Below are 22101 nucleotides of genomic sequence, written 5' to 3'. Positions count from 1 at the left end.
TGATAAAATTTAATGATATTACGTGTAGTAAGCCTAAACATTAAAGGTCCCATGGCATGAAAATGTCACTATGAGGTTTTTTAATATTAATATGCATTCCCCCAGCCTGCCTATGGTCCCCCAGTGGCTAGAAATGGTGATAGGTGTAAACCGAGCCCTGGGTATCCTGCTCTGCCTTTGAGAAAATGAAAGCTCAGATGGACCAATCTGGAATCTTGCTCCTTATGAGGTCATAAGGAGCAGATACAGTATTAGGGGACCACTAAGGTCTATATAAAAGAGACTTCAGATACAGTATTAGGGGACCACTAAGGCCTATATAAAAGAGACTTCAGATACAGTATTAGGGGACCACTAAGGTCTATATAAAAGAGACTTCAGATACAGTATTAGGGGACCACTAAGGCCTATATAAAAGAGACTTCAGATACAGTATTAGGGGACCACTAAGGCCTATATAAAAGAGACTTCAGATACAGTATTAGGGGACCACTAAGGTCTATATAAAAGAGACTTCAGATACAGTATTAGGGGACCACTAAGGTCTATATAAAAGAGACTTCAGATACAGTATTAGGGGACCACTAGGGCCTATATAAAAGCATCCAAAGAGCACCATGTGATGGGACCTTTAAATCCCGACATGTTGTTATATGTAAGCTGCTCGGGCACACTGCTGTAGGCGCTGACAGGACAGTGGCCTACCGTCTCTGGTTCTGGCTCTGACCACGGGAACAGTGACGGGACAGCTCGCTTGAACGCAGCGTAAAAAACTCCTGAAAATAAATGTCCATGTCGCAAATGTGTTTGTCTATATGCAGTCCTCTCAACCATCGAATTAAGCAACAGGAAATAACACTCACAACTATATTTTTATAAATGTCGGGTTAAAATGCGTTGTAACTCGCCTTACTGAGATCGCAAACGGGTATAATATTACCAAAATGTTATCAGTAATGCGTTATATTACTGCGTTACAGCAAAAAGGAATACATTACTGTAATTGCGTTACTTCTGTAATGCGTTACACCCATCACTGAGAGTAAATATGCCATGATAAATAATAATAAAAAAAATGAAGAAATAGAAGAAGAAGAAATACAATTTGATTTAAATGATTCCACTGTATTTAGAAAGAGGTAGTGAAATAATGTGGGTTTAAAATGTGGAGTGACACATATCTGCGGTCACTTGCATTTGAACCACAAGTAGGAACATTATAGTGTCATACTGTATATTGTATATAATAAGATACAAAAGAATGCTCATCGCCAAGGTCAGTTTTTCTTTTTATTAAAATATAATGAAATGATTCACTTCATCACAATATACACAACAACATGCACAAACAAACACAAATCAAATGGCATTGTTAAAATAACAAAGATTCAGTGGTGTTCCGTTAGCCATGGTGGTGTGGACTTTCCTCTGTTCATCTTGATGGAAATAAAAAGTTTTAAGACTGGTCATTATGGCCGTGTTGGACCTCATTAATCTCATTCACATTGCTGTCTTTGTCCAATTGGAGCCAGACAAAAAACAGCAACTGCAGCTATGTAACTTGTCAGTATGAAATGTTTTTGGACACTTTGTAAAATCGGATATATTTCGGTTAAAACAATATGTGGAGTGGCACCACGATAGCCATATACTAAAGCTCAGTCCTTACCGCAGTGGCGCGAGTCCGAACCACAGCCCTTTCCTGTCTTCAGCTGTCCTATGAAATACCCGTGTGTGGAATGTGGGCCTCTACCCCCGACTTGGACTAGCGCCTTAACATTTATATGTTAAATGAAACAATGAGGTCAATAAGTTACATCTCATAGGTAGAACTGATGCTTTTGATACAAACTTAGGGGGCTGTAGGCATTGCAAGCGTTAAGAGTTTTTACTGTGGAGGTGCTTGTTTGCTGCTGCGTTTGCTTTTGACAAAAGTAGCATTGCGCTCCAGTGTTACAGACCTCCTGCCAGACGTCTGGTTCAACTCGCTCATATCCACTCCTGAGTCTAAGCTGGTTTCTCGACTCTCGACGGGCCTTTGCCTCCTCTGCTGCTCTGACACCGCGTAACGGATCTCAGCTGCAGGTTTGCCCTCCAGTGACACGAACCAGGCCCGGGGAGGCTGAGTCGAGGGGGTTTTAGAAAGCTCTGCCAAGGCATGCACGGAGTGTCTGCCGTCCCGGATTTTATTTAACGTTCCCGGGACCGACGCGGACTCTGGGAGGCTGAAGTGACCCCTGGATGTGTTGGTGGACGTTGCTGCCTGAGAGCTTTCCAGAACCCCGAGCTGGTCCTCAGTTTCCACTGCCTGGCTCTGGGCAGCGGAGGGACCTTTTTGCAGAGTCTGGGTGAAGCTGTCTTTACCCAGCGGCTCAGCGGCGGCCCCCGCACGGGGAAGAGTGGCCGACTTGCTCCACTCGGGCTGCTCATCCAAACTGAAGAATGCTGGAGCGTGAAAAATGGCAACAGGCTGGTTATAAAGGAACAGATTCTCAGTCAGAGAGGCCGGAACTCTGATCTGATCCGTAGTTTCATGCAAACACAGCAGATCATTCATGTCAGTGTTAAACTCCAGTTGGTTGCGCTCCATGGTAATAGCCACAGCATTGGGGTTGGCTATTACGTTGCCGTTGTGCAGATTCTCCCCCCTTTCTGCGAACGTTTGGTTCAGTCCATCCTGGGGATGAGGGGAGTCCCCTGAACATCCTTCGTCGTCACATGTGGAGGTGGTTTGGTCTTTTCTCAGCGCCGGTAGGATCTTCTTTGCTTTCGTTTGACTGAGCGGACGTCTGCAGACAAGACAGGGCGTGAATGAAACTGACTTAATTCTTCTGTCTAAAAGATCACCCTGCATACAGTACATGGTTACACAGTCGGAATACAGACATTATAACATATTATTTAACATTATAACATTCAATTTTACGAATAATGGGTTTTACTGATCTAAAAGTGCTTAAAAAGCCGCTGAAAATGATAGAATGCTCATGTTCTGTGGGCTTGTTAAGTGTCTCTGCAAATGTCGCTGCTTGCTTTAAAGGAAGTTTGGATTGACCACTAATATACAACAAAACCTCTCAAATCACCCCTAAAATCACTGAATACTTTTTTTGTCAAAGCTTCAGAGGTTTGAGGAAGTAATAGTGAGACACAGAAGTTGTGTAATTGGCTGTTATGGAGAAACTCTGCTGCATATGCAGATCAACAGCGGAGAACAGGATTATGCTGCCAGAGCCTTAAAGGTTCCAAGGCATGTGTTTTTGACACTCAATCCTGTTTTTGGAGGGGTGATAGTATATATATATATGAACTAAAACCTTCAGTTACAGGCCATAAAGCATGTTACTAACTTAAAAATGAAATGTATATTTTGAAATGTGCTTTATTTGTGAGCTGGCGAGACATTTTTAAATTTGGGTGGGTGCGACAAAATCACATTGTAAATCTTTAAATGTTATTCTGACTTATTATGTTAACATCAACACAACTTGTAGTATATAGACTGGTATGAGATGAAAGCAAACCCTGGAAATCCAGAGTTCTCATGAGAGCACAATTTGAGTTTGCTCAGCGAGTCACTCTGGCATTCAGTAATGATGCTCGTTAACTATGCCCTTGTAGCCGAGCTGCACCAATGACATCAGTGTATCAGATATAGGAGGGCCAGAGGCGAGCTAAACAGATGACGACAGCGCTGCAACGTCCAAGTCATTAGTAAACACTGCAAGATGGCTACGGATGAACAACAGTTGTTTGAAACGAGTTAGACTTGGCTTTTTATCTAAAAGAGGAACAGAATACGGAATCCAAATCCTTCCTTGGCAAGAAGGACGTTTTTGCTGTTTTGCCGACCGGATACGGCAAGAGTTTAATCTACCAGTTAGCTCCGCTGGTAGCTAAGAGTTTAATCTACTAGTTAGCTCCGCTGGTAGCTAAGAGTTTAATCTACTAGTTAGCTCCGCTGGTAGCTAAGAGTTTAATCTACTAGTTAGCTCTGCTGGTAGCTAAGAGTTTAATCTACCAGTTAGCTCCGCTGGTAGCTAAGAGTTTAATCTACCAGTTAGCTCCGCTGGTAGCTAAGAGTTTAATCTACCAGTTAGTTCAGCTGGTAGCTAAGAGTTTAATCTACCAGTTAGCTCCGCTGGTAGCTAAGAGTTTAATCTACCAGTTAGTTCAGCTGGTAGCTAAGAGTTTAATCTACCAGTTAGCTCCGCTGGTAGCTAAGAGTTTAATCTACCAGTTAGCTCCACTGGTAGCTAAGAGTTTAATCTACCAGTTAGCTCCGCTGGTAGCTAAGAGTTTAATCTACCAGTTAGCTCCGCTGGTAGCTAAGCATATGGGTACGCTCTGGATATGTCACCCCGTGTATTGTTGTGATTGGTCGTAGTGTTATCCAATTGCGTGCAGTGAGATTTTCAAATACATGCTTGGTGCCGCCCCTCGAGTTGGGCCATTTTCAGACCCTTAATCTTTCGGATTTGGGTCTGGATTTCCAGGCTATCTGTTACCTGCAATAAAACAAGAACCCAGCCAGGAGACAGATGGCGATAACAAGCATTCCTCCGAGGATAGCCACCAGGAGAGATGAATGCTGTAAGATGAAGTCAATGGGGATGGCAAATCCAAAGAAACCTAAAGCAAATAGATGGTCTGAATTTAGAAGTTGGGATAAATTATAAAACATACATGCAAAAAAAAAAAAAAAAATGAAAATGAACAAGGTGCAAACCTTTGCCATGTCTAAAATATAAATCTTGTGCTTATTTTTCACTGACCTTAGCCAGATCCAGGCCAATTTCAATTCATTGTTATATTTTTTTAAATTATTTTTCCTTATAGGCTCAGTTTTTTCCTCCATCATGTTCCAAGGTTTGAGAAATTGAATTGCCACAGTCAGAACAATCCCAGTACACAGTAGGTTTACAAAACTTAAAGGCAATGCTTGCCATTCATTAATTTCCCTCTAATGCATTTTATTTACCATAACATTACCCTGTTACTGCTGAACATGCCCAGGATGATAGTCTTAGAAGATAAAATATAATGCACTAGTCTTTTAACATGCTGCTTGGTTTCTGTGTTCTATTTATTATAGGTTTTAGGTTATTATTTATTAATTAGAGGGTCTATTTTAGCTATGACATTGTGTATTGGGTACACTGCCGGACCACGGTAAGGAATGCCGTTCCTTCATGTCTTAACAACATGTTTAAATGACAATAAACTAGGGCTGGGCGTTATGGAGAAAATCAAATATCCTTGACCAAATACTTGGATGTCGATATTGCGGCGATATTGCAGGGTTGATTATTAGCGCTTCCACAAAATATAATGGTTTGGGTTTTAGATAAATAATCATCAATATTTTGGATATGACTAAGTGGGTAATGCAAATAATAGAACAGCTAGAACAGTTTGGTAAGTTCAGAAGATTACATCACTTTACTGTAATGCAGCATGTTAAACCAGGAAAAGTATAGGGCTTTTCAGGAAGGAAATTTACAGATACTACATAAGCTTCAAAAGGACATTAAAAGGGAAATCAGAGCAGGTAAACTTAAGTACAAAGATAAACTAGAAACACCACTCAGGATGAACAACCTGGGCTCTGCCTGGGACAGTATGAAGACAATTGTGGGGCTCAAGGGAAGGGGGAGGAGTAGGCTTGAACTGAACAGTTACAAGTCTGACTCACTGCTGGCACAGGACCTTAACAGGTTTTATGTCAGATTCGACAATCAAGACTTCAGCAATAAACATTCTGAACTCAGAAATAGTCTTCTGGCAACTCTCCCATTTATCCCTTCCTTTTAATGAACGTAGTGTCATCAACTGCTTTAAACACTGCAGACCTAAGAAAAGTCCAGGCCCAGATAGTATTAGCAGCCACCTGCTGAAAGTGTGTGCAGAGCAACTAGGTCCAGTATTCTATGATATATTCACCCAGCAGAGAGTGCCATCTCTATGGAAACAGTCAGCGGTGGTGCCTGTTGCCAATGTTAGCCATCCCCAAACCTTTAATGATTTCAGGCCTGTTGCCCTGACCTCCTTGGTCATAAAATCCTTAGAAAAACGTATAAAAGTTGATCTTTTAGCTAAGGCGGAACTCCTTTTAAGATCCATTTCAGTCTGCCTACAGGGCAGAGAGGGGTGTACAAGATGCCACCATCACCTTACTCAACCTCCTATATAAGCATCTAGAGCGGAGTGGGAATCATGCTAGGCTACTCTTTTTTGATTTCTCATCTGCTTTCAATACCATGCAACCTCATTTGCTAGCAGAGAAATTACTCATTAGTCATTTTAACCTTGATCCGAGCTTGGTAGGCTGGATACTGGATTTTCTCATTCAGAGATGTCAGAGGGTCAGGTGAACAGTGAGCTTTCCAGTAAGTTAATGTCATCCACTGGATCCCCACAGGGATGTGTCCTGTCCCTTCTGTTGTACATCCTATACACCAACGACTGTTGTAGCCATCACGATAATAGACACATTATCAAGTTTGCATACGACTCGGTTATTGTCAGCCATCTTCTCAGTACACGTGAAAATGACCATGGTCCAGTGATTGATGATTTCGTTGCCTGGTGTGAGAATGCTTTCCTTCGTCTAAACATTACAATAACTAAGGATATGTCCATTGATCTCAGACGTCATCCCAATGTCCCCTGTAGTAGTGTCATCAAGGGCCAGGACGTAGACATGGTGCCATACTACAAATATCTGGGCACCTTGATTGACAACCAGCTTAAATTCCAACTGAACACTGCTTCTGTGTGCAAGAGAGGCCAACAAAGACTCTTTGTTCTACATCAAGGATAAATATGCACTTTTAAAAATTGTGAATGTGGCCAGCAAGATAGTTGAAAAAAAGCCATGTCTATTTGCAAGGACATCCCTCACCCTCTGTACAGAGAATACTTAATATTACCTTCTGGCTTACGTTTTAGCACACCCTTGGCTCTTAAACAGAGATACAAAAACTCTTTTATTCCTCGTTCCATTCAGGCACTCAACTCAGCTAAGAGCTGGTCATAGCCCTCGCTTTTATTAATTACCCCTGTATTTATTTATTTATCTTTATTATTATTATCTATTGTTTGAGTTTTTGTTTTGGAGTTCTTTCATTATGTCTCCATCATAACTCTGTTACTACTTATTCTTAACTCAGGCTGAAGCTGCTGCTTTTGTTTTTATTGCTGTTTTTATTTAGTTAATTGTTGTGTGGTTTGTGTTATGTATATTTTCATGTGATGTCTTCCTGCTGCACACAAATTGCCCTTCTGGGACAAAGAATAAACTGAACCGAAGAAAACCCTTAAGCCATATTACAATATGTATCAGCGTTTTTATACTCCAGTGTTAGGGTTCCCTCCTGACAGAGATGTTATTCTCTGTTTTCTGCCCAGGGACTACAGATGGAAATGACCTTATGTCCATTGTCCCTGTGAAATAAATAACAAAAATATTACGATATCCTCAGGGTTTCCCCCCAAGTGTCTTTTAAGTATTAGTATTATTATTTTTTTACGAAGGCCCGGCTGGGGCCAGTCACAGACTAATGGCAGCATTCATGTAGAGCCAGATAGTTTCTGTGATAACAGAATCATGGACAGAATCGGGAAATTGAGAATTTAAAAAAGCAATAAGACAGATTCCATAGGGCCCTACATTAAGTCAGACCGAAAAGTGTTGAGATATTTCTATTATTGTAGACATCATTATAGAATATTTGCAGTTAGTTATATTTTTCCACGTTGCAAAAGAAGCTGTGTGCAGTCAATTGAGGAAGTGGTTCAATGGAATGTCACTGAATTTTGCTAGAGGTCACCCCCCTTTGAGGTTAAGATAAAAGTTTGAGGGAGAGAAGAGGGGGCGATGCCATATAGGATGTTACAGTTAAAGGTTATCATGATGATCGGGAGTGGAACTTTGTAACATTGCGGGCCACCAGGCTTGCAATACACTGGGGGAAACCCTGATTACGATGTCGATATACTATCGATATATTGCCCAGCCCTACAATAAACTAAACTGAATCTGAATATAGATCACTGTATTCTAGTTAAACATCTTTAGGGGGAGCGCTTGCCTCTGGTGGATGACAAAGGAGCTGCTATCCAGTAACCAAGGTGAGGAGCTGTGAACGTCCACGCGAGTTTTCCTCCTGCTGACACCACCGTCCCCAGTCCTTTCCTCATCCATCCACCTAGGTGAGACAAACCCAACAACACTGTTGTATCACACTTCCCACAACTACCACAATCCAGTCAGATCTTTAAATAAATAAAAAAAAGAAGTGAATTGGCAGAATCTACCTCACCACTTTTGTATCTTCTGAAAGTTTTATTGACCCAAAATGACCCGATACTTTCTTTGAGAATCATCATGAATGCACCAGGTCCGACGCATGAGGCCCCGTCTGTATTCTCTCTATATTATGTCTGCCACTTGCACACGATCTATGACTCTAAAATGACCAGGTAGATATGTTAACAGTAAACTATTACCCTATTACCTAGCGTTATGTCAACGGTTAATTTCATTAATAGAAACTGAGCCTCCTTTATTAAGATACATTTCCATGTAGAGGCCATGCAATCATCCATGACTTTCTCTCCTGACTCTTTAAAGATCTAAACCGATTTTAGTGTATGTGTGTGACTTGTACTCACCAGTGGTCCGGTTAAAGAACCATGCTGGAACAACATTGGAAGTGTGAAGTCCACAGCTGTCAGGGATGCTGAGGCTGATCTGTATGGGCCCACTCACATGTAACTCTGTGTCTCCGGAGAAAAGCTGCACACTTACAGCCGCCACCGGACTCAACTCCACACTGAGGTATCCTTTAAGAACATTAAAAAAACAGAGGAAGTAACGCTTCAGAGAATGTCTGGACTTGGCTAATTCAATTCATGAAATTGTCCTGAATGAAATGTTCAGAAATAAACACAATGCAGCTGTTGAGATATTTCTATTATTGTAGACATGATTAAAGAAAATTAGCAGTTACATTTGTCCACGTTGCAAAAGAAGCTGTGTGCGGTCAATTGAGGAAGTGGTTCAATGGAATGTCACTGAAGCATAGAAGGTTAAGCTTGCTAGAGGTCACCCCACTTTGAGGTTAAGATAAAAGTTTGAGGGAGAGAAGAGGGGGCGATGCCATATAGGATGTTACAGTTGAAGATTATCATGATGATTGTGTCTTTCTGAGAGGTTTTATGGCAGGAAATAGTCAAGTAGGGATGTGTGTTTAGGCGCTTGGTCAAAAAAAGGTCACAGGGTTTCAAAGAATGAACAGACTTCTGCCATCCTGGGGTGAATGAAGCATCCCCCACATGTTGAGGATGCAGAGGACAGACTACACCCAGAGATATTTAAAAAGGAGTGGAACTTTGTAACATTGCGCATAACTGGGAGGCACGAGGAGGTGTCAGTTGCCCGCATGTAGGCCTGCATGTGTTTGTAAATACTTAAAATACTGTTCAGTAAAAGTAGTAGTAGTAATCGCCTCAGTGATTCTTTGAGGTTTATGGTCTTTTGGGTCATCAACAAATAGGCTGGGGATTAGAATTTAGAGAGAATATTGGAGTCAGATTTTCTGGCCTTTGGGCCTTCCCCTTTTTATAAAGAAATCCCTTACACAGCCTATGTGCTGCTTTTTTTTAATAGGCCTTTTCTTGATAGGACAGCTTAGACATGACAGGAGAGAGAGGGGGAATGACATGGAGCAAAGGGCTGCAAACCTCCAGCCACTGCAGCGAGGAGTGAGCCTCTGTACATGGGGTGCACGCTCTACCAGGTGAGCTACCCAGGTAGGTGCCCCCTATTAGCCCGTTTATCTGTATCAGCCTGTCTTTGTGTCTTCCACAGTCTTTTTTTTTGATAGGACCACTAGATGGCACAACAGACAGAATTCAAATCTTACTTTTGTCGTCTTAATTCTACAGTACATTGCAATTAACTTTTACAGTTCAGATAGCCTGTGGGATTACTATCAATGGTGATTTTGACTCTTTTTCTTTCAAGAAAATTGACACAATCCCACACGGGTGTTATTAGTTATTGTGGTTGATTAGACCTCTGCTCAGGTTGAAGGTGGGCCGAGGTTTAGATGGGAATACATCAGATCACAAATTTTTCACCTATAAGAATGATAAAGATGACATTTCCCGCCCTAATTTTGTAGACACATATAGCCGACGGCCGACCATTGACAGAAAACCCCGTCGATATGATCAGTCGCGTCCCCGAGGTCCAAAGAACTGCCACAGAACAGACCAAAAAGACGAGAGGAGACGAGACGTAATACGTCTCTATAACAGCAGGCGGCGCTAATCTGTAATGTTGCCCAAGAAATGAAAACCGGCAGCTGATTGGACGAACGCGTCACATGGGTTTGTTTTCTCCGGAAATTCAAACTAGAGATGGCCCGATACAATTTTTTGCTTCCCAATACCGATTCCGATACCTGAACTTGTGTATCGCCCGATACCGAGTACCGATCCGATACCAGTGTGTCATATATTTTATTATGTTTTAACAGCTGTATACGACTATCCCTGTATGGATGTGATATTATTTCTATCTTTGTGAAACATGAACAAACACAAACAATGAACGCCACAGAACTTTCTTTTACTGTCCAGTTTGTCAGTTATAACGGAAGAAGAACATAAATAAACTACCGTATTTTTTCATTGTTCTGTGTGCTATTGTGTAGTTGAATAACTCTTGTATTCATAATCTAAATAAATGCGACTTATAGTCCGGTGCGACTTATATATGTTTTTTTCCTCTTCATGACGCATTTTTTGACTGATGCGACTTATACTCCGGAGCGACTTATAGTCCGAAAAATGAGGTACTTTAACGTAGATTTTCTTTAGGGCTTTATTACGTGGTATCGGATCGGTGCATAAACTCCAGTACTTTCCGATACCGATACCAGCGTTTTAGGCAGCATCGGAGCCAATACAGATACTGGTATCGGTATCGGAACATCTCTAATTCAAACCAGACTGTCATGGCAGCCGTTCAGAATACGATCTCATATTGTACTAAAATAGTTCACTGAAACGTGTTTCTGAAAACATTTTAAGTGAGAAATAGGCCGTGCAGTTGCTGAATCTGTCTTCATTTCAGCTCAACAAAGGTCAGTTTAAAAGATTTTCGTCAGATTTTGAGAGACTCTAGTCACCTCATTCCGCTCGCCATTTCCGGGTGAGTCCCGACGGCCCTGCCGCCGACCGAACATGTCAGGTTGGCCAAAATGAACGCCGACAGCCCCCCAGACTGACGACGGCACGGGACACACCGAACCGATTTGAGTCACTGACCTCGCCAGACTGTCCCACGGCCGATAATCGGCCTGATGTGTCTCGGCCCTAACAGGTGCAACAAAGCTAACAAGGCGCAGGAAGACGTCAATCAATTATTCTAGACATACCCACACAGTCCTGGGAAGAGCTCTAATCAGCCACATTAACTGAAAACCCATTAGTGGGTGTCCAGGGCCTTTACAAACTAGAAAACTAGACTTTCAGTTGAATTGTTTTTCAGAACAGTGTCACTGCAGCACACACGTCTACCTGATGTACTGCTCATGATGCCCAAAGTGTTGGGAGAGCTGTCCTCCTCTGACGCCAGCTTGGGAATGGTCACGTAGGCGGAGACAGAGGTGACATTACTGCTGGCTGTCAGATTCAGCAGGCTCTTGGGAAACTGGACAATGGGCTGCGACCAAGCGTCTGCAGATAAAGGAAAACATGATAACAGCAGGAAATATTTTTCCTTTAAGGCAGCTACAGTATATTTGGCTAACATAATGTGTTTCCTTAAAGCAATGCTTGTACTGAAAATCAGAGAGAGAGAAAGGGGAAAAAAATGAGAAAGTGCCACAATATATACAGTACCAGATGTTTTGCCAGTGATCAGAACAGAATCATCAAAGAGCCAGATGTTCCCCTGATTCAGACCAAGTAGTGACATGGTCACGGACGAAAATACTACAGCAATGAAAAAATAAGGAAGGGGAAAGATGCAAAATTAGTACGGAGTACTTCATTTAAAAATTCACAGTTTGTCCACTAGATGTCAGTGGGACATTGTGTTATATCTAAACGTACACAGAGCCAAGGAATGGGTGAATTCACTTTTCTAAGCTTTTACTACAAAAACAATAGCTCCAGATTCAGTTATTTGCAGTCACTGGAAATGCATGGCCCTGTGAGCAACAGAGAAAGAAGAAGATGCTCCAGATGTGGGTTATAAAATGATCCCATTTACTTTTGCTTGGGTGCTGCCGCTGTGCCTAATTGGGTTTCAAATGCAGTGGGGTGAAACAAAATGTGGCCTTGCAATGACAAGCAGAAAGTTTAGAAAATCCCTGAAGTATATAAGGCTCAGTATGTTCTGTGATTGCGTTTTTACATGACACAGTTTTAGGTGTCCTGATTAAAAAAAAAAAAAACTATCTAGGGATGTAACGATACACTCAACTCACAATTCGATACAATTCACAATTTTCTTTTTTAACAGAGCTGCAGAGAAATGAGTGAAAATGTTTCCTTTTATTTATATAAACTGCAAAACAACAGATGTATCCTCTTACCAAATAAGTGCAACTGAAATTGTATTTGATCTTAAATAAAAAAAAGTAATAAAAATGTAATACATTTTTTTATAATATAATAACAAAATAATTAAATACAAATAAATCTTTTCAAATAAATAAACTAAGAACACATATCGACGTCTGAAGTCAAACATCAAAAGCGATGCATCGTATCGAATGTGCAGATCCACTGACAGATTTGTGTCAAACACAAACACACAGCTAATAGAAATTGTAGTGATACAGTACAATGATTTTTCCAGAGGGTGAAATTATGTAATTGATTGAGTTCACCCTCACCATGCAGAGCCATGGAACAGCAGATATCCTCAACTGACAAAAAGAGACAGAAACTACAGGGCTCATAATGACATCTAGACAACTTTCACGCGTACTAAACTCAAAGAAAAGTCTTTAAAGTACTCACTGACATTTCTATGACTGTGAGAGCCAACTATGATTTAAAATTACACCGCATAAAGCTCATTATCTGGGGTGATTCAGCTAAACAATTTCCACATTAAGCACAAACACACATTCATCTTACTTGGCATTCTGTTGGTTTTATAAGGCAGCAGTGTACAAATGTAGCCCTCCTTGCTGGCCACAATTGTTACTGGCATCCCAGTTTGGTAAGGTACATGAAGTAAAACACTGCCGTCCTCCCCAGTAAGAGCCGTTTTAGTCCTGGTGTAGTTGATGTAGACCTCCACCACCGCTTGGCTCAGGTACTGACGACTCAGCACATTGTTGACCTGGACCTTTAGGTTAAAAATCGAATCTGGGGAGGGGGATCGGGGTTAAGACAAAGATGGGTGGGCTTAGAGTTGAGCATGAGCATTCATACAAGTTCAGGTTCACACATAAACTACAAGGGATGGTAAAAAATAAGACTACCTTACAATATAATGCAATCCACTAAAACGCCGCAAATTACAGTCTCAGAAATTGCACCTCTGACACACACTCAGCAGAATGTATCATAAGCTCCACAAAGTACTTTTTGCACTTTTAAACTGCATTTGTAAGGTGTTCCTGTTATTTTGTCCACCTCTCTGTATGCAGTACGACCATATGCTTTAACAAAATGGAGTTGGCTGCATTTCCAATTAACCTAGAAGGCACCTTATTGACAACAAAATGGGGAAAGTAATTTGCTGAATCCCTGGAGGATATCAATGAATTAATCCCAGCAGATTCTACAGAGGTGGACATACATAAAACTGGTAAAATTGACCAATTAGTTCAGCAAAGTGTGACTCCGAGACAACATTATGCTACATCAGCATACAGACAGCTAGTTACAGTACATATTTCCAATAAGTCTCAGGACAGAGCTCTAATCATTACACATTTTCAGGTAGCTACTAAAGAATCCCATTTAGGGCCTAATGCTAATGAGTCACATTATCCATAAACCCAATTAGCCACTTTCACACTGTGCACCGACACCCAATAGTGAGTCAACAAGACTTTATTTCTCAGGGGTCTAGTGTTACCTAACAATGAAGGAATGCTCAGTGATACATCACTAGGGGCCCATATGAATGAATGAGGACCATGCATAAACAAATATCCAGCTCTGCAGTTGCCCTCAGCTCCTCCAAGCGTTTTGGCCTCTTTAGCTAATTGTTTTAGTTTAACTTTTTTGTTTAGTCTAACTCTCCGCTCGCATCAAGCCTGTTTTTAGCCCCAGCAGCTGATTTTTAGCAACAACAAAAAAGTCTAAGTTAAACAAACTATATACTACCTGCCCAGCACCGCAGCAGACAAATGTAGCTACTAGCTGGCGTTGAGGAGCCTTTAGCAGCTTAAGAGACATAGATATTTCCCCTCCGCACTTGGTGAGCTTAAAGGAGAGTCTATACTGAATTTATATTTGTCTGGTTGACACAACTCCGAATGAATGCTAACGATGAACTGTTAATAGGCAACTTAATTTATATCTAACTTGTGTTTACAATTTACACTATTCTGCTGCCCCCAACTGGCCAAAATCAATTCAAAGTCAAGTTTATCATTCCGAACACCTGCAGCCATTAGGGTAAGAATGTGTGAACATCTCGCTGTGTGGACAACTGTGAAGGTGCACAGCCTTAGGTTAAAACACAGACTTTATAGAATACAGTATGGAAATAGTACTCATGGCATCACTAACCCCCTAAAATGATGAGATCACGATGGGGTCAAAGACTTTTCACATTTCTAATCTTAGATAGGAGAAAAACATGCAGATAACCATAGTCCTCATTTATATTGGCCGAGTTTAGAATACCAACACCAAGGAAGCAAAACGTGACTGACATCCGGCCGAAATGAGGGACATCCGGTAGAACCTTCAGCGGCACCGTAACAATCCCGTAAAACGTCGGCGATACAGACTACAGCGGACTGACTCCATTTTGGAGCCAGCCTCAAGTGGCCACACAATGACCTTCAGTTTTTGGCATGTCCACATTGGCCACTTGATGATTAATGATTGCACTGGCCAGTTAGAAAAAGTGCCCTGAAGCCACTGAACAATGCTTCAAAGAAACTCCACAGTACCAAGAATACAGTGTAGCGCTGTAGAACTCTGCTAGCACCAAGGTATCTTCCTTCACCCACTGCCCTGCTATAAATATTCTCTACTGAAGTGTACTGTTCCTATGCAGTCTGGGTTGGAAAGTGAGTTTTGGGAGCCATAAATCTCAGCAGCCGGCTCATCATCAACCCTCCACAGCTACAGTATATCGTTGTTACTTTGTGCTAAGAGGCCATAAAAAGGGCCTTATTGCACTTTTTATTAGTAACTAAATGCTGCAATATCTTTATAGTAGCAATCTCACTGGTCCTAATGTCACATATCTTTCTCTAATGGTGACAATTCCAAGCTGATGGAAACAGTGGTTGCATTTGTTACTGGTCTGATAGCTTATAATCCTGCTGCTAAAAGATCTGCCAGAGCTTTACTGAAAACTCATGTAGCCATGCCTTATGCTACCAGCTTTCACAATATTTCAGCAAGTGCCAAAACCAGATAACCAGATCATCCCCTATCATTGCCCCTAACAATTCCCTTTGATCGGAAGCAGGAGCTGCCAGGAGTGGCTGCATTTCCAGCCGCAATGTGGAACGCTACATTTGGCAGTGTGAGTGTCATCTAGGGGAAACATCCACCAGTGCAGATGGACAAGATGATGATTGTTTTGGGAGAGGCAGCCTCTGCTTAATGTGTGTTCTGCCTTAGTGGCCAAACCAAACAGAAGGGGGTCGCTACATCTGAAGTGGAGGTGTTCCGTGCCAGATTACTATAATCTTCCCATTTGGCGAAGTGAAGCCAGCCACAAAGAGGTTTATGAATGGATTGAAATGGGCTGTCTGAGGCCGCTGAGGCAGATGACAAATAGATCCCACGCTGTGTGTGATTTGGCTTGAATACGGTTATTATAGGGCACATGATAGCACTGGTGTCCAGCAGAATGTGTTTACTGAAGTGCTGTGTTTTCAAACACTTCCTTCATCAATGTATGAACCTTTTTAAGACATTTTCGTTCATAGCTCGAGGAAGGTACTTCCACTGGTCAAACATTAAATGACAAAGCTACGTGCCCCAGAAGTGAAGGCGGTAAATATTAGATTGGCAAGCTATTATGGAAAACACCGTGTTTGTTGTAAACGGAATGTGTGTTCATTTGCTTTTGGCTGAGATATCAATTTCAGCGTTAAATTATTATACTTTGAACCGCAGAATATGATCAAAACCAGGGAGGAGCACAAATATGTTGACTGGTGAGTTCAGTGAGGCCGCCAGGCAGCACAAACAGATGGTCCAACAGGGATTTATCTCAGCTGACCCCCCCCATCCTCCCCACAAACATGCCTGTTTGTGTGCTTGTGTTGGAATTAGGCCATACATTCCTCTGAAAAAAACACAAGTGCACTCTTTGATATGTGGGCCAAATCGGCCTCAATCACAAGTCAGCAATATCAAATTGTGACAAAAGATGCTTAGAATAGAGCTGGGTGAAGGGTTGGCACAAAGACTTAATGAACAACCTCCAGTCTTGTTGTCAAATAATCACAACCCTCCGCTGGGGGTTAATGATTACATCTTTAAGTCTTTTCCTTTGCCCATTATGAAGGGATAACAATGAAGATGTTAATCTCAACAAGGCAGAATCGGGCTGTTCTCATGAACCGTTTGAACATATTAGTTACGAAAAGGAAAGCACTGCAATTCATATGTATTCCACGTATTTATTACTGTATGCACCACATTGACTGCTGCTGTATCAGACCGCTCTGGACCGCGCATGAGAGGAGGACGGGCTGGATGGGTGGGTCCTTAAAAACAGGTTCTTTCAAGTTTGTGTCCCGGGGAAAACACAAGACTTTCACCCAGGAAACCCATGTTTGTATGGAGTTATATTACTGTCATTAGTCAAGAGCGCATTATTTCAATTTGAGAGCATTTCTCACTGATATTACGTTCAGATTTCTTGCTCTCACACCCAAATAGTCACTGCTCACACTCAAAACCTTGCTCTCACACTCAAATATTCACTGCTCGTGCTTGGATTTGCTCTGCTTGTGCTCAAACTTTCTGCTTGGACTCAGATATGTTGTTGTTTGGACAGATTTCCTGCTCTCAGCTTTGAACCTTCTCCTCGCACTCAGGCTGATTCTGCTCGCTTGCAAATTTTCTGCTCTCGGATTTCTCCTGCTCACTTGGATTTTTTTGTGTTATAACCCTGCCAAAAGTTAACAACCAATAGAATGCCAGCTGTAGTGTTGACCAATGAAATGATCCCTGCCCCGTTGAGGGTGCGTTTGTTTTACTTTAGAACGTCTGTTGAGGGCGGCTGCTCTGTAACCAAGTTTATATATCCCCGCGCCGTTTATAGCTTTATTATAAGTATATGTCAACAATGTACACAGAATGGTCGACGCACTTTCCCCTACACCCATCAGGAAACGGGAGAAAGCTTTGAAGAGGGACGTATGAAGTTATGTTCACAACTACGAGGGTGAGTAATAACATAACTTAAGCACCTAGCTAGCTAGCTAGCATATGGCGCTTGCATATAGCCTAGCTTGATGTCCATAAACAAATAGATGCTCTTTATTGTATAGTTAGATTGAACGACATATGACGGACAGTATGTGTATATGTGATGACCCCACTTTGTATTTTTTCCTCGTTTGGTTAACCATGTTCCTGGGATTTGGCTAATTTCATGTTGGAGCCAGTAGTAAAAACTGAACTGTAATATAACTGAAAGAACACCAGAAACTGGATTGTTTGTGTCAGTTTTTGCATCACTGTTGTGTTGTTCATCAGAATTTAGTCTTCATTCCTTCATATAACATTAGTTATATATTTTACATTTACATCCAGTCGCACATGTGCGACCAGCAAATTTGCCCCTGTTTTTTCAAGTATGGTTACAGTTTTTAAAAACTTCACACAGACAGCGTTTGCTGCTGTATGATATTAAAAACAGTCACGGTGCTGTTGACGTTACGCTTCCTCTGAGAAAAGCAGGAGGCACCACAGTGTGCAACTGTGCCCTGGGAACTGACTGACAGGCTGAGGCTGTAAGGCAAGGCTATGGAGTTAGAATCATGCCAAAACCTCACACACACACACACACACACACACACACACACACACACACACACACACACACACACACACACACAAAACGTGTTTTACTCATGCCCAACGATTCACAAACAAACTCAGTGGGGTTTGCAAATACAAAACATCATTCACAAACTAATGCATTTTGTTCTGCAAATAAGAAACCTACCTATCAAACAAATACAGTATGTTTTACACATAAAAAGAAACGTATTTCTTCAATGACAAGTACGAGTACTTATCATGGTTTAATTGTATTTCTTTTAATGTTATTATTTCGGTCTATTTCGGCCAGGGAAGCGATTGCTTTGTTGTTTTGATATTTTTTAAACTATAATACTATATCTAGCAATATATATGTAGATATTATCATAGTATGCCTTTCTTTATTTTAATATTATTTTGGTCTTATTACTGGTGAAATATTACAGTATGCTGTAAGACAGAACGGATATAATCAGAGTTGGGCGCATGCAAAGCCGATTTCCCACAATGCAATGCCGGCATTCATTTCAGAGAATCAGACAACGATCAGCGGGTCTTTAACGCCAGCATCGCTACAATATACTGTATATAATCAACACGTTGCTCAGCTTTGTTCCAGTAAGTTATGAACCGTAATAACGTTTAAAAAAATCTGCGTGTATCTATGGTCCTGGTAGGCTTAAAGTGACTTAACAGCGCCACCTGCTGTTGTGGAGTAAGCAAATGACAGGACATTTGTTAGTAAATTTACCTGCATTTGTGTGTGGATCAGAAATTAGTAGAAATGTGAATATTTGGTTAGCATGTTGATTTACGGTGTGTGCCCTTAAATTTTCTGGTTGCGCCCCTAACATTTTCAGTAGGGGGCCACTGTGCTCCTAGTGAAAAAAGTTAGTCTGGAGCCCTGCACGGTCAGCTTTTTGTCGGCTAAACTCAACTGCCACGGCTCCTGAATGGACCTTCATCTCACAGTGCTTTGTACCCGGCTCAAATTCACCTTTTGTCAGCTAAACTCAACTGGCAACAGCCTCTGAAACGGCCAGGACCTTATGGTGCTCTGAAGCTGGCTCCCAATTCCCTTTTTTTTAAATTTTTAATAATTTTTTTTTGTTGCTAAATTTAACTGTGAAGGCCACTACACTTAACTGTCATGTGACCGGTCATCACGAGACCGGCCGGCAGTCGCCTAATTTGATTGGATATAAGGTTGCACAGTATATTGTTTTTTTAACCGCCATCGCAATATCAACTGGCGCAATATACACAGCGCAAAAGTCTGCAACAGATTTTTTTGTGTTAGTTGAAAGAAAATATCAGCAGAAAACTTTTTTTTTGCGTGGGATCGAAGTGGTGCCTTTTATTTTTTATATATATATATATATATATATATATATATATATATATATATATATTATAATCGATTTGTTCAGTAGAATGTTGGAGTTGTTGTTTTTAGCAGAATACTAAGAGCAGCAGAAAGGCAGAACTGAATTCACTTTAATATCTGTTTATCGCAAGTAATATCGTTGTCGCGATATTCAACAACGTTATTGTATATTTTCCTTGTATCGTGCAGCCCTAAAATGATATAATGTGGATTTTTGTGCATACGTTTTCGTACGATATCATTCAAACCCGTTGGGAGAATTGACCATTAGGTTCCACAAGGTTTTTGTACATTTGTATTTCTACCTTTTTTTTTTTTTTTTTTTTTTATTCAGTAGAAGTGGGCAGTCATTCATGAGAGCTGGCTCTGTACAGACGGGAGGCTAAGAGGAGAAGGTTGGGCAGTGACACAACACGTGCCTGCGGGGAAGGGGTGGGGGGTTGTGGAGGGTACAAGGGACAACAGTATGGCTGGGTGCATTTCCAAGTGTTTGAGTCGACAACACTGGAGCTTCATGTGATGATGAATGGTAATATAGCCGACTCCTACAGCAGCATGAATTAGTCATGAATCAGTTGATGAAAAGGGTCACAAATCCCTCTTTCAGCTCCTCTCCACTGGGAACAAGAACATTGTCATGACAAGTGCATGCATCTGTGAGAGTGGGACTCAGAGTACTTTAGAGAGGGGGGGGGGGGCCTACTTTCTCTTCAAAATAGCCACAATAGGACGCAAATTGAAGTTGAAAGCTGAGTCAGCTGTTATGTAAACACATGACTTGGATGGAAAGATAATATAGAGTGGGTATATTACTAGGTTATATTTAAGAGCTGCAAAGATTAATCAATTAACCGATTTAGTTGTCAACTCTTAAAGTAACTGCCAACTATTTTGATAATTAACTAATTGGTTTGAGTCATTTGTTTTTTGGGAGAACAGTACAAATTCTCTGATTCCAGCTTCTTAAATGTGAATATTTTCTAGTTTCTTCACTACACTGTGACAGTAAACCGAATATCTTTGAGTTGTGGACCAAACAAAACATTTTAGGAACTTATCTTGGGCTTTAGGAAACACTGATTGACATGTTTCACCCATTTTCTGACATTTTATAGACCAAACAACTAATCCATTAATGAAAAGAATCGTTAGTTGCAGCCCTAGTTATATATAATTTTTTTTTATTATTTTATTTAGAATGTTCAGGGCCCTCTGAGCTGCTTTTTGAGCAACTACACAAACAAAACACTCTTTTCTTAATGTTGACATCTCTTTTTGTTGCTTTTTTGAACATTTTGGCCATCTTCCAAGTCACTTTAAAATGTTAATATTGTTATAATAATATGAATATAAACTAATTAATCACTGCCTTGTTGCTGGTGATGCATTAGAAAGGGACAGATGGAGAACCCGTTAGTCATGGTGACAGCAGCAAGCTCCTTGTGAGCAAATCCTGATACAGATGGTCTGGGCCGACTAAATGACGACATCTAAGCACCTAATCTGTTAGAAAAGACCTGTAATATGATGCTTGATGGAGTAGATAAAATCAAAACACCAACATTAATACTTATTTTCAAGCTACAATGTAATTTATTTTTACTTAGGCTAACCTTCGTTGTTGTGACCCGTTTTTCAGTTTGTTTACCCTCTGTGTCTGTGAATACCACTCCAAATATGGTCCTCTGACTCTGAAGTATATCTCGCTAGCTAAGTAAAAAGTATTCATCATTAACTCTACTTTAAAATTAGGTATGCTATAATTTCATAGAAATAAGGTTTATGGGCTCTTTTGGACCATGAATTCCAAGAAAAGTGTAAAACTTGTGGTAATAAGTTGGTAATAAGTGTAGACCTAATATAACCTACTGGTGGTAACGTTAATAAAAGAAAAAAAAGGCAGCATAAACGTCGAAAATGTGTCGAAAAGCGACAAAAATGTCAAAACAAAAAAACACAAAAAAATGGGACAAAAAAGTGTTTATTTTCAATTGTGACCCCGGAGACAAGTGTATGGTGGACACAAAGACAACACAAGGGGTCACGGGGATCACAGATGTAGCTAGGCTAAAGCACAGTTATGCTAGCTATGCTAGCTAACTGACAGATTAACTAAGAAGCCCACACCCACCTGCCGGGGGACCGAGCACTTGTTGTCGGTGCTGAGAAGGCTCCTGTTGTTCTATGTGATCCCGCTTTGGATAGTTCCCGTCATTGATATGCACGGACTGTCCGCTCGCACTCAACTCTCCAGTCGCTTTCCCATTCTGGCATAAAATCAGCGCCGATAACAGACACATAATATGGCGCATGACTTTATATGAAAGTTGTTGATGAGGGTCACTTATCACTCGTCACAGGTCCAGTTTTCATCTAGAATTTAAGTACACGAACAGAGATGCTTACTCCAGCGCCATCCTAACCACTCTGCTGCTGTCACACTCTTCAAACTGCGCAAGAAAACTCCTCCCCTTTTTCCTAAGGCA

General features: G+C 41.0%; 1 protein-coding gene across 1 annotated transcript; it reads right to left on the bottom strand.

Moving 5' to 3' along the window:
- Nucleotides 1–1277: 1277 nt before the first annotated feature.
- On the bottom strand, nucleotides 1278–22101 carry LOC114563577 (protein FAM171B). The gene is made up of 8 exons (XM_028590378.1): nucleotides 21747–22101; nucleotides 13165–13398; nucleotides 11917–12009; nucleotides 11593–11751; nucleotides 8677–8847; nucleotides 8094–8210; nucleotides 4509–4632; nucleotides 1278–2789 (listed from the first exon to the last, which is right to left on the bottom strand). Exons 1-8 carry the CDS (start codon nucleotides 21925–21927, stop codon nucleotides 1889–1891), a joined length of 1980 nt encoding a protein of 659 aa, XP_028446179.1. The 5' UTR covers nucleotides 21928–22101; the 3' UTR covers nucleotides 1278–1888.

This window comes from Perca flavescens, chromosome 11 (genome assembly GCF_004354835.1).
Source record: "Perca flavescens isolate YP-PL-M2 chromosome 11, PFLA_1.0, whole genome shotgun sequence".
NCBI lineage: Eukaryota > Metazoa > Chordata > Actinopteri > Perciformes > Percidae > Perca > Perca flavescens.
The sequence above is the reverse complement of the archived record's forward strand: the minus strand, read 5'-3'. Positions and strand labels throughout refer to the sequence as shown.